Source organism: Dendrobates tinctorius, unplaced genomic scaffold (genome assembly GCF_039654945.1).
Source record: "Dendrobates tinctorius isolate UK_male_01 unplaced genomic scaffold, ASM3965494v1 ptg000107l, whole genome shotgun sequence".
NCBI lineage: Eukaryota > Metazoa > Chordata > Amphibia > Anura > Dendrobatidae > Dendrobates > Dendrobates tinctorius.
The window spans coordinates 24456157-24469646 of NW_027361775.1; the positions used below are offsets into that span (position 1 = coordinate 24456157).

Below are 13490 nucleotides of genomic sequence, written 5' to 3' on the forward strand. Positions count from 1 at the left end.
CAGACCTACAGACAGTGTCAGGTTGGCATCGTTATGCTGATTACAATGATTCCTTGGTTGATGAAATCCTTCTTATGGTTGTTGTTTAATCTTTATTTTCAGTTGAGATTCTTGTGCTCCAGGGCGGCCTGTCAGGGGGTATTCATGTGGTGCTTAGGTATTTATCTGTATGGCTTTTCATAGTTCACTGATCTGTCAGTGACCTGCCCCCAATTTTACATATTGCCTATATTTTTGATAATATTGTTGACAATATATAATATTGTTGGCTTAAAAAAAATTTACATCCAGCAAAATGGCGCTGGCGGCGCATGCACAGGAGCATCAAACATAAAACAACAACCACAAGATGGATTTCATCAACCAAGGTGTCATTTTAATCAGTATAACGGCGCCGACCTGACACTGTCTGTAATTTACTGAGCGAAGAGTTAAAACTTATAGCACAGTTAAGGGACCTTACATGGGGAGAACAACAAATAAAATGTTAGCAAATAAAATATTTTCATGTATCTAAATTGACAAATGTGTCTCTTTCTGTTGCTGTCCAGCTTTATGATGCTTTCCCATGGCTCATGTATCACCTCCCAGGTCCTCAACAGGCCATGTACAAACACATGCACTTCTTGAAACAATATATGTTGCAAGAAATAAGGCAACATCAACAGAACCCTTCACCTGAGCCTCAAGACGTTGTGGATTATTACCTGGAAGAGATCTTAAAGGTTTGTAAAATAAACTGTCACTTTAAACAACGATTGCCACACTGAAAACTTGGTGATGGCAATCCACGAAAATCCTTTGTTCTAATCATAAACAGTCTTTTAATGCATAAGACCGTGAATGCAATATGAACTTCTATATAATTTGATGCTAAGCTTTCATCTATCTGATTTTTTTTCCAAGAGGCACTGTAAGGGCCATGCAGGTCCGGCTCCAGGTTTTTGAGTGCCCTGGGCGAAAGTCTCAGTGGGCCCCCCCTTTAACACATACCATGATTTATGCCATGTGACATCCGTGGTGCCAGCCAAAAACGGACTCGTCACCGTGTGGATCACATGGACAAGCATGTGATCCACATGGACACTCGTTCTGTGGCAAAACACATTCATGTGAAGGAGGCTATTGATTAGTAGTGTATGTATGAAAGAAAGAACAGAGAAAGAAAGAAACAAAGAACAGAAAGAAAGAACAGAGAGAAAGGGGAAAGAAAGAACAGAGAAAGAACATAGAGAAAGAAAGGAAGAACAGAAAGACAAAGAAAGATTAGAGGGAGAGAGAGAAAAGAACAGAGAAAGAGAAAGAAAGGGGTAAGAAAGAAAGAACAGTGAAAGATGGGGAAGAAAGAAAGAACAGAGAGATAGAAAGAAATAAGAAAGAAAGAAAAAGAACAGAGAGAGAAAGCGTGGACAGAAAAAAAGAACAGACAGAGAAAGAAAAAGAACAGAGAGAGAAAGAAAGAGTGGACAGAATAAAAGAACAGACAGAGAAAGAAAGAGGTGAAAAAGGAACAGACAGAGAAAGAAAGAGGGGAAAAAAGAACAGACAGGGAGAGAGAGAGAACAGAGAGAGAAAGAAAGAGTGGACAGAAAAAAAGAATTGGGAGAGAGAAAAAGGAGGGGAAAGAAAGAAAGAACAGAGAGGTAGAGAGAAAAAGAAAGAGGGGAAAGAACAGAAAGAAAGAACAAAAGAAAGAGGGGAAAGAAAGAACAAAGAGAGAGAGAAAGGGTTAACTATATTGCATTTAAATCTTGAGGTGTAACTATATTCACAAGGGGTTAATTAAGGGTGGGAGTTCATACAGTAATTAAGGGTTTATAAGGGGCAGCTGGTTGGGACTCAACTCCTTTTGGAAGTGCATTGAGCAGCAAGGTGGTGTGCTGCTAAAAGGGAAAAAAAAACCTCTTTTAAATCTTCTGCCTGAGCGAGTGTGAACGAGCTGAGTGTGACCTGAGTATAAGTGCGAACTGTGGTAAGTGTGTGACTTGAGATTCAGTGACTTTGGATTCAAGGAGTTTCCAAGGGAGGTATTACTGAATTACTGTTAGATTTTATTAATACTTTTTATTTATTTTTGCCTATCTTATTGTCTGGTGCAATCCCCATTAGGATGTGCTCCACTATTGCCAATGCCATCCAGTGCACGTCTTGCCGCATGTCTGAAATCCTTGAACAGCCGGTCGAGGGTGCATACTACTGTGCGAGATGTGAGCATGTTTTGCATTTGGAAGCCCAGATACTGGATCTAAATGTTCAGCTGGCAACACTGAGATCCATAGACAATATGGAAAGGAGTCTTCTGCTCACTGAGCAGATGCTCAATGGGATAGATGAGGGGGGGATGCCAGGTTGGATCTGCAGGACAATGAAGCAGCTAGCTGGGTGACAGGTAGAAGGCAGGGTAGAGGGAAGGGCACCAGGGAGGCTAGTCCTGATCTGGCACACCCCATTAAGTTTGCTAAGTTGGCAGATGAGGGGAGTGTTAGTGCAGGAGTAGCACTGCTGCAGCAAGGCATGTCCTCTGAAAGCCGGAGGAGTGTCTGCTTCAGTAAGTGGGGAAATAGGAGAGCAGGGCAGGCCAGACAGGTTCTGGTAGTGGGAGACTCAATTATTAGGGGAACAGATAGGACAATCTGTCACAAAGACAGGGATCATCGAACGGTGTGCTGCCTACATGGCGCTCGAGTCCGACACATCGCTGATCGGGTTGAAGGATTACTGGGAGGGGCTGGTGAGGATCCAGTGGTCATGGTGCACATTGGCACAAATGACAAAGTTAGCGGTAGGTGGAAGGTCCTTAAAGATGATTTCAGGGAATTAGGCTGTGAGCTTAAAGCAAGGACCTCCAAGGTGGTATTTTCGGAAATACTTCCTGTACCACGTGCCATGCCAGAGAGGCAACGTGAGATTAGGGAGGTTAATAAGTGGCTCAGGAATTGGTGTAGGAAGGAGGGGTTTGGGTTCCTGCAGAACTGGGCCAACTTCTCAGTTGGCTACAGGTTCTACTCTAGGGACGGGCTGCACCTCAATGGGGAGGGTACAGCTGTGCTGGGGGAGAAAATGGCTAGAAGGTTGGAGGAGTGTTTAAACTAGGGACGGGGGAGGGTATTCCTTTTATAGGAGGGGAAGACAGTGCAGATAGAGACCTGGGCACAAATAATGAAGGTGGGGGTGGCATGGGGGGTGGGGTTAGAACAGTTAAAAATTTAAGAAAGAATAGAGGTACAGAGAGATACATAAAGTGCATGTATACTAATGCCAGAAGCCTCGCCAACAAAATGGAGGCATTGGAGTTAATGTTGTTGGAATATAAGTATGACATGGTGGGGATATCTGAGACATGGCTGGACGAGAGCCATGATTGGGCAGTTAATTTACAGGGCTATAGTCTGTTCAGAAATGGCCGTACAAAAAAGCGAGGGGGAGGCCTGTGTTTATATGTAAAATCATCCTTAAAACCCATCCTTCGTGATAATATATATGAATCTAATGAAAATGTAGAGTCCCTGTGGGAGGAGATAAGGGGAGGGGGGAAAAATAATAAATTACTGATAGGGGTTTGTTATAAGTCTCCAAAAATAATGGAAGCAACAGAGAATATCCTCATAAAGCAAATAGATGAAGCAGCGACTCAAGAAGTCATTATTATGGGGGACTTCAACTACCCTGAAATACATTGGGGAACCGAAACCTGCAGTTCCAGCAAAGGTAATAGGTTTTTGACAACTATGAGAGACAATTACCTTTCACAACTGGTTCAGGACCGAACAAGAGGGGGTCACTGCTAGACCTAATATTAACCAACAGGCCAGACCGCATATCAAATGTAAGGGTTGAGGGTCACTTGGGTAATAGTGATCACAAATTAATAAGTTTTCATGTATCCTTTAATAAGATGTGTAGTAGAGGGGTTACAAGGACACTAAACTTGAGGAAGGCAAATTTCCAACGGATGAGAGATGATCTTGGTGCAATTAACTGGGACGATATCCTGAGACATAAAAATACACAAAGAAAATGGGAGACGTTTATTAGCATCCTGAATAGGACCTGTACACTATACAGTCATAAAGTTTGGGCACCCCTATTAATGTTAACCTTTTTTCTTTATAACAATACTTTTGCACCGGTCAAATTTTGTTTAAATGCAGATTGCACATTTTCTGTTAGTACAATAAACCTCATTTGAATCCAGAAATAAAACTGAGTCCATCAGTTATTAGATATATGAAACTGAAATAGCTGTTGCAAAAACCAAAATTGTTATAAAGAAAAAAGGTTAACATTAAAAGGGGTGCTCAAACTTTATCATATGACTGTATATACTGTATGGGAATAAACATGCGAGAAATAGGAGGAAACCACTATGGCTAAATAGAGCTGTAAGGGGTGCAATAAGTGATAAAAATAAAGCATTTAGAGAATTAAAGCAAGTAGGTAGTGATGAGGCATTAAATAAATACAGAAAATTAAATCAATTCTGCAAAAAGCAAATCAAAACAGCAAAAATTGAGACAGAGAGACTCATTGCCAGAGAAAGTAAAAATAATCCCAAAATATTCTTTAACTACCTAAATAGTAAGAAACTAAAAAATGATAGTGTTGGCCCCCTTAAAAATAGTCTGGGTGAAATGGTGGATGAGGATGAGGAAAAAGCCAATATGCTAAATGACTTTTTTTCAACAGTATTTTCACAAGAAAATCCCATGACGGATAACATGATCAGGGATAAAAATTCTCCATTAAATGTCACCTGCTTAACCCAGCAGGAAGTACGGCGGCGTCTAAAAATCACTAAAATTGACAAATCCCCGGGCCCAGATGGGATACACCCCCGAGTACTGCAGGAATTAAGCACAGTCATAGATAGACCATTATTTTTAATCTTTAAAGATTCCATAATAACAGGGTCTGTACCACAGGACTGGCATATAGCAAATGTGGTGCCAATATTCAAAAAGGGGACAAAAACTGAACTTGGAAATTATAGGCCAGTAAGTTTAACCTCAACTGTGGGTAAAATCCTGGAGTGTTTTCTAAGAGATACTATACTGGAGTATCTGGAGAAGAATAACCTTATGACCTAATATCAACATGGGTTTACAAGGGACTGTTCCTGTCAGACTAATCTGATAAGCTTTTATGAAGAGGTAAGTTCCGGACTGGACCAAGGGAATGCAGTTGACGTGGTGTACATGGACTTTTCAAAAGCTTTTGATACGGTGCCACACAAAAGGTTGATACATAAAATGAGAACAATGGGGATAGGGGAAAATATGTGTAGGTGGGTTAAGAGCTGGCTCAGGGATAGGAAACAAAGGGTGGTTATTAATGGAGCACACTCGGACTGGGTCACGGTTAACAGTGGGGTACCACAGGGGTCAGTTTTGGGCCCGCTTCTTTTTAACATATTTATTAATGACCTTGTAGGGGGCATAGAGAGTAGAATTTCAATATTTGCAGATGACACTAAACTCTGCAGGGTAATCAATACAGAGGAGGACAATTTTATATTACAGGAGGATTTATGTAAACTAGAAGCTTGGGCTGATAAATGGCAAATGAGCTTTAGTGGGGATAAATGTAAGGTCATGCACTTGGGTAGAACGGACAAGATGTATCATTATGTGCTTAATTGTAAAACACTGGTCAAAACTGTCACTGAAAAAGACCTGGGTGTATGGGTGGACGACAAACTCACATTTAGTGGCCAGTGTCAGGCAGCTGCTGCAAAGGCAAATAAAATAATGGGATCCATTAAAAGAGGCATAGATGCTCATAATGGGATGCATTAAAAGAGGCATAGATGCTCATGAGGAGAACATAATTTTACCTCTATATTAGTCACTAGTGCGACCACACTTAGAATACTGTGTACAGTTCTGGTCTCCGGTGTATAAGAAAGACATAGCTGAACTGGAGCGGGTGCAGAGAAGAGCGACCAAGGTTATTAGGGAACAAGGGGGTCTGCAATACCAAGACAGGTTATTACACTTGGGGTTATTTAGTTTGGAGAATTGAAGGCTTAGGGGTGATCTTATTACAATGTATAAATATATGCGGGGACAATACCAAGACCTTTCTAATGATCTTTTTACTCTTAGACCTGTGACGGGGACAAGGGGGCATCCTCTACGTCTGGAGGAAAGAAGGTTTAAGCATAATCACAGACGTGGATTCTTTACTGTAAGAGCAGTGAGACTATGGAACTCTCTGCCATATGATGTTGTAATGAGTGATTCCCTACTAAAATTTAAGAAGGGACTGGATGCCTTTCTTGAAAAGTATAATATTACAGGGTATATACACTAGTTTCCTTAATATTGCGTTGATCCAGGGAGCTAGTCTGATTGCCGTATGTGGAGTCGGGAAGGAATTTTTATCCCCAATGTGAAGCTTACTGTTTGCCACATGGTTTTTTTTTGCCTTCCTCTGGATCAACATGTTCGGGCAAGTTAGGCTAGGATATGGGTTGAACTAGATGGACTTAAAGTCTCCCTTCAACCTTAATAACTATGTTACTATGTTACTATGTAGAAAGAACAGAAAGAGAGAAAGAGAGGAAAGAAAGAACAGAGAGAGAGAGAGAACAGAGAAGAAAAAGAAAGAAAGAAAGAAAGGGGAAAGAAAGAGAACAAAGAGAGAGAAAGAAAAAAAAGATTAGAGAGAGAGAACAGAGAGAGAAATAAAGATTCTATAAAGATACCATAGCAGCCCGGCTCCCATTGTAGTGCCCACCTGAGCCTCCTGGTGCAGGACATATCATGATCCGCACACATGGCAGGCATCCCCGATTCCAAGGCGATCCCGTTGACCGCGCTGTCAGAGGACACGGTGATGGATCTGAAGCACTCCCTGAAGTGCCTCCATGGTTCTGTCACAATCTTCTCTCAAAAGTACCTCATTTCTGGTCAGCTTCCAGCATGTCACTTCTGGTAGAACGTCACATGCGAGTTTTAAAGTGCTCCTTGGGGCTCTGCCGTGCACTCCTGTGTCCGCGGGAAAAGTAAACACCCAACTGGGGCAGTCTCTCTCTCAAAATCGAGACTGTCTCGCTGGATCCGGGACGGTTGGGAGGTGTGAATGCTCCTCACCATACACCTCGTACATGCACGGCTCTGCTTTGTATGCCTCGTACACACAGCTCCGCTCTGTACACCTCGTACACACTCGGCTACACTCCAGTACACTTCGTACACATTTGGCTCCGCTCCGTACCCTTCGTACATACGGCTCCGCTCTGTACACCTCGTACACACAAGGCTACACTCTGGTACACCTCGTACACACACGGCTCCGCTCTGTACACCTCGTACACACATGGCTCCGCTCTGTACACCTCGTACACACATGGCTCCCCTCTGTACACCTCGTACACACATGGCTCCGCTCCGTACACCTGGTGCATACACACAGCTCTGCTACATCCACCCTGTAAACCCCTCCTGAACCCACGCATAAACTTTACCTCATCCAGCACCATGACAACCAGCACAGCAGTGTCCTGCAGCCACAGAGGCCCCTGGTCATGTGACCTAGACTCCTCCCCTCCTGTGACCTCATCACAGGTCCTGTGCCGCACACAAGAGAACAGCCGTAGCGATGACTCATTGCTGGCTGTGAGGGGCTGCGTAGGTCACTCGGGGAGGGTGAGGATGGGGTTGGGATCTATGTATGGTATCACTGACAGCGTGAGTGGGTCCCCCCATCTCGCCAGGGCCCCGGCACTTGCCAGGGTGCGCCAGGTGCTGACGCCGACCCTGGGGCCATGATATCATCTGATGTGGGTTTTTTTCTGTTTGTGTTTTTCTAATATTGTATGTTTCAAAGCAGAACCATGCTCCTAATGGCCCAAACAGAACAAACTAAGCTAACAGGCTTATAAATGATACAGCATATTCATAATTTTTATCCCCATGTCCTTCTCACCTGTTATAGGTAAATAGAGGACATGCATATATTTTGTAGTCTGTAAGCCCGCAAGGGCAGGGACCTCTCCTTTCTGAACCTGTCTGTCACCGTTAGTTTGTTCACTGTATTATATATGTGTATTTTGTATGTAACCCTCTCTCCTGTACAGCACCATTGAATCAATTGTGCTCTAAAAAGAAATAATAATATTATGGTATTTATTAATAAAACTTGTACTCTATTTTGTAGGGTATGTAAACACAGAAAGTAATGACATCAACTAAATTTGTGTCCGCTATTTACGCCTCAATTTAACGTCGTGTACATAGTTATTAATAATCCACAGTGATTTTCTCCACTGCTGAGCATCAGTTAAGAAAATTATTTCCAGCAGAAAACTTCATCCACTATAAGTTCATACTCAAAACTTAGAACTTAGCTCTTCATCTAGACCAGGGGTGGGGAATCTTTTTTCTACCAAGGGCCATTTGGATATTTATACCATTCTTCGGGGGCCGTACAAACTCCGCCCAAAAAGTACATTCTGACTCTGGCACTGGTGTTAGGATGTAATCTTTCATTGCATGCCCTTTAATATTCATTAGTCAACACTGCGTGTGTGTGCTAACAGAGCAAGAAGAAATTAATGAGCTTGTGGCAATCAAAATACAGCTCCCTGCCCAAGAATGCAGTCCCTGAGAATCTGCTCCGGGGGCCTGATAAAAGGTCATCGAGGGCCGTAAATGGCCCTGGGGCCTGAGGTTCCCCACTCCTGATCTAGACAAACTAGTCTCTTTTCACCACCCTCATAACATCACAAGCTGACAATCCAAAACAACTCTTCGAAAATTTCCTTTCCCCCCTGAGCTCTAAAATACAGGACCCCGTCGCCAATCTCAGCGCTGACAATCTGGCCACTTATTTCCTAGAAAAAAAATCAACCATATCCATCAGGATATTTTTGCACAATCCCCTCAGTTCCTCTATCCCCCTCCCTCCCGCATCGCAACTGCTCGCTTTCCACATTTGAACCTGTTATGAAAGAAGTTACCAGGCGCCTCCCCTTTTCTTGCCCTGCACCACTGAACCTATTCCCTCACATCTCCTCCAATCCCTCTCCCCAATTGACATTGCCCACCTAACTAAAATATTTAAAGGGAACCTGTCACCCCCCCAGGGCATTTTTCAGTTAAAGAGCCACCTTCAGCAGCACTAAGGCTGCATTCTGTGAAGGTGGCTCTTCTTTTTCTGACCCCTAGTAACGCTGAAATATCGACTGCTACAGAACCACTCAGCACCCAGAATATGTTGTGCAGTTATATGTATATATAAAAGGTTCCATGTGAGATGCATGTCCCTAATGTATCAGCAGTGTCTGCCCTCCCCCCACCTTTGTAATTCCCACAGTAAACATCCGCAGGCTCCGGCCACCTGCGGCTTTTGTAATGCATGTCTGGCCTGACGCTTGTCTATTGGCCGGCCCTCTGTATCTGTGTGATATATTCTGTGTCCTGTGAGTAAAGTGTTGTCAGACTGGAAATACATGGAGAAGCAGTGATCTTTTATATGCGCCCATGCACTCAGAGGAATTCCAGCCAGCGTCATTCATTCAGACTCCAGCCAACGCAGAGCGGACCTACGAAAATACGGGGTGGTACTGAAAGAGGTACCCCAGCTTGGAAGACCCTGTTACACTGGTGGCAGACAGCGGGATTTGATACCCCTTCTACAGGAGGAAAGGAATGAATGGAAAATAACTACCAGAAGTTAAAGAGGACTACATTAAAAGATCTGGTGGAAGCCCGAGGGTTGATCGCCAGCAACAAAACAAAAGCGGATTTGATAGCAGCCATCATGGAACACGACAGTGCAGCGCCCCCCAATGTGAATGTGGAGGAGACCGAATTCCAGAGGGAGGTAAAGAACAGACTGGCGTTCTATGGCCTAAAACCTGCAGTAGAGATCATACGAGAGGTGATGGCTGATGTGCGTACTGATCTGAAGGAAAAGATGGCCGAGCGGACCAGGATAGAGCTATCCAAGATGGAGATGGCAGAGCGGACCAAGATGGAGATGGCAGAGCGGAGAGAGGAGAGTCAGCGAGCAGGGGGAGCTCTGGCCTTCGACCAGGTGCCTTCAACAGTAAGCCACAAAAAGATCCAGTACAATGCCTTCCGACAGTTGGGGGGGAGGCAGAGGAAGACATTGATGGCTTTCTGCAGGACTTTGAGTGGCACTGTGTCCTTCATCAAGTAAAGCCGGAGGAACGGGTTCAGATTCTGGCCAGCAAGCTGACAGGCCGGGCAGCGGACGCCTATCGCATGGTACCTGATGAGGACTGTATGAACTATGAGCTGATCAAAGAAGTAATCTTGGCCCGGTATGCGCTGACACCAGAGGCCTATCGCCAAAAGTATCACGGACTTATAAAACGCGTAACCGATACCCACGCTGAATGGGCCTGTAAATTACGGCGGTCACTGCTACAGTGGGTACAAGGGAGCCAAGCAACCACTAAGGAGGACGTCCTCCAGCTCTTCCTGTTAGAACAATTCTTTAAAGGACTAAACCCCGAGACACAGGAATGGCTTCGGGACAGGCGGCCAAAGACTCTTGAGGAAGCCGCTCGTCTGGTCGATGAACATCATGATGCCAGGAGGCCGCAGTTCTCCGGATCAAAGGTGGTCACTAGGGGCCCACCCATGGACCTGGAGGGCCCCAAACCACCGAAGATTGTAGGGGGATCAGCTAGAAACCCGGCCTACCACAGTCCCCCTGGGGCGCGATGCCACACCTGCCGTCAGCTGGGCCACTTGCAAAGACAATGCCCCAACCGGACTCAGCGTACCCAGCGGCGCCAGCGCATATGGTATGATCGGAGGGCCAGAGAGCACACCTTGGAAATAGGACAGAAGGTCCTGGTGTTAGAGCCCACTAAGCAGAATAAGTTTAAAGCTGCATGGCAGGGGCCCTACCAGGTAGTGGGGAAAATAGCCGACACAACCTATAATGTCGCCGATTGTGACGACCCCAGGGTTATCCGCATGTTCCACGTGAATATGCTGAAGCCCTACCGGGAGCACCCTGAAGAGGTAGTGGCCATCTGTGCACCTGAAGCAGAGGATTTAGCCGGACTTCCCTTGCCGGATGTCTTAGGGGAAAGGACTCAGTCTAAAACATGGGATCAGGTACACTTGGGTGAAGACCTAGGCCCCCGGGAGAGACAGCAGGCGGAGGCGTTGTTGAGGCTGCGACAGAGGATGTTTTCAGAGAGACCGGGGTACACTCGCCTGGCCTGGCACAACACAAGGTTGAGACCCAGGATCAGACACCCCTGTGACAAAACCCCTTCCGCATCCCTGAGTCTGTACGAGAGGGGATGCGACAAAAGATACAAGAGATGTTGCGTTTAGGGGTCATTGAAGAGTCAGATAGTCCCTGGGCATCCCCCATAGTGTTAGTGCCCAAGAAGGATGGGACTATACGGTTTTGTGTAGACTATCGTAAGCTCAATGAGAAAACAGTGACGGATGCATACTCCATGCGCGTGTGGATGAGTTGTTAGACCGGCTGGCGGGGGCAAAGTATTTGACCACCATCGATCTATGCAAAGGCTACTGGCAGATTCCCCTTAGTCCTGACGCTATTCCCAAGTCGGCATTTGTCACCCCGTTCGGCTTATTCCAGTTTCGAGTTATGCCATTCGGGATGAAGAATGCCTCGGCGACCTTCCAAAGGCTGGCTGACCGGCTTCTGGATGGTCTCCAGGACTATGCTTGTGCCTACCTGGATGACATCACCTAGAAACAGTATTGGACAGGATCCACCAGGCCGGAATCACCCTGAACCCAAACAAGTGTCATGTGGCAAAGCAGAGGTTCAGTATTTAGGGCATTGGGTGGGAAGTGGGAAACAGCGACCAGAACCAGCCAAGATTGAGGCCATAGCCAAATGGCCCATGTCACGCACTAAAACCCAGGTCATGGCGTTTCTAGGGACAGCGGGGTATTACAGGAAATTCGTTCCCAATTACAGCAGCGTAGCCAAGCCCCTCACTGATTTGACCCATAAGAACCAACCCCGCCAGGTAACCTGGACCTCAGAGTGTGAGGAAGCCTTCCGCCTACTAAAGGATGCCCTCACCAATACCCCTGTATTGGCCGCATCCGATCCAACTACACGTTTCCTTGTTCATACAGACGCTTCTATGTTTGGATTGGGGGAAGTACTGAACCAAGTCGGGCCGGACGGCCAAGAACACCCGATAGCTTACCTGAGTCGGAAACTACTGCCCCGTGAAGTAAGCTAGGCGGCCATCGAGAAGGAGTGCCTGGCGGTAGTATGGGCACTCAAGAAGTTGCAACCATATTTGTATGGACGACAGTTTTCCCTCCTAACGGACCATAATCCCCTAGTCTGGCTTAATCGGGTCTCTGGAGACAACGCCAGATTGCTGCGGTGGAGTTTAGCCCTACAACCTCTGGACTTCACCATCCACTACAGACCCGGCAAACAAAATGGTAACGCTGATGGACTAAGTCGACAAACGGAACTTGTACCAACCCCATAAACTTCGGTCATCCCCAAACCGATCCGTTGAGGATCAGACTGTGTATGCCGATCGCGTCACTGAAAAGGGGAGCCGTGTTACAGAACCACTCAGCACCCAGAATATGTTGTGCAGTTATATGTATATATAATAGGTTCCATGTGAGATGCATGTCCCTAATGTATCAACAGTGTCCGCCCTCCCCCCACCTTTGTAATTCCCACAGTAAACATCCGCAGGCTCCGGCCACCTGCGGCTTTTGTAATGCATGTCTGGCCTGACGCTTGTCTATTGGCCGGCCCTCTGTATCTGTGTGATATATTCTGTGTCCTGTGAGTAAAGTGTTGTCAGACTGGAAATACATGGAGAAGCAGTGATCTTTTTTATGCGCCCATGAACTCAGAGGAATTCCAGCCAGCGTCATTCATTCAGACTCCAGCCAACGCAGAGCGGACCTCCGAAAATACGGGGTGGTACTGAAAGAGGTACCCCAGCTTGGAAGACCCCGTTACATAGACTTTTATAAATAGCTCCTCATGCCTGTAATGTGTCCCATAGGTATGGTGTGTCAACCCTGTATCAGCCACCTACCATCTGTCCATCATGCCTGTCCTGTGTCTCGGCACCGCCCACATCCGTCCATCATGATGCCCCTGTGCATCGCTGCATCCTCCTGTTTTGAAAGCCAGCGCCTACGCTGCGACAAGAGTTCTCGGGCATGCGCAGTGCGCGCTGCCTGAGAACCGACATCAGGCTATTGCGCGTGTTGTGGAGACCCCAGATCCCGCCCCGCAGTGTTCACACTGCGGGGCTGGGGCCTCCGCAAAAAGCAGGCGCAATAGCCTGATGTCGGTTCTCAGGCAGCGCGCACTGCGCATGCCCGAGAACACTTGTTACTGCGCAGGTGCCGGGATTCAAATCAAGAGGAGGCAGCGCTGCACGGGCATCATGATGGACAGATCGTGGGCGGCACCGAGGCCTCGGACAGGCATGATGGACGGATGGTAGGCGGCTGATACAGGGGGACAAA

At 46.2% G+C, this 13490-nt stretch overlaps 1 protein-coding gene across 4 annotated transcripts in view; it reads left to right on the top strand.

The window, feature by feature from the left end:
• The window catches only part of LOC141100657 (cytochrome P450 2J2-like), a 170120-nt gene that overhangs the window by 135487 nt on the left and 21143 nt on the right, over positions 1-13490 (top strand). For 3 of the 4 annotated variants that reach the window (XM_073589274.1, XM_073589276.1, XM_073589273.1), the window contains one exon: positions 552-725. The exons of the other annotated variant lie outside the window; for it this stretch is intronic. In XM_073589274.1, the coding sequence (XP_073445375.1) occupies positions 552-725 (174 nt within the window). The remainder of the gene's footprint in view (positions 1-551; positions 726-13490) is intronic. 4 annotated transcript variants of the gene reach the window in all.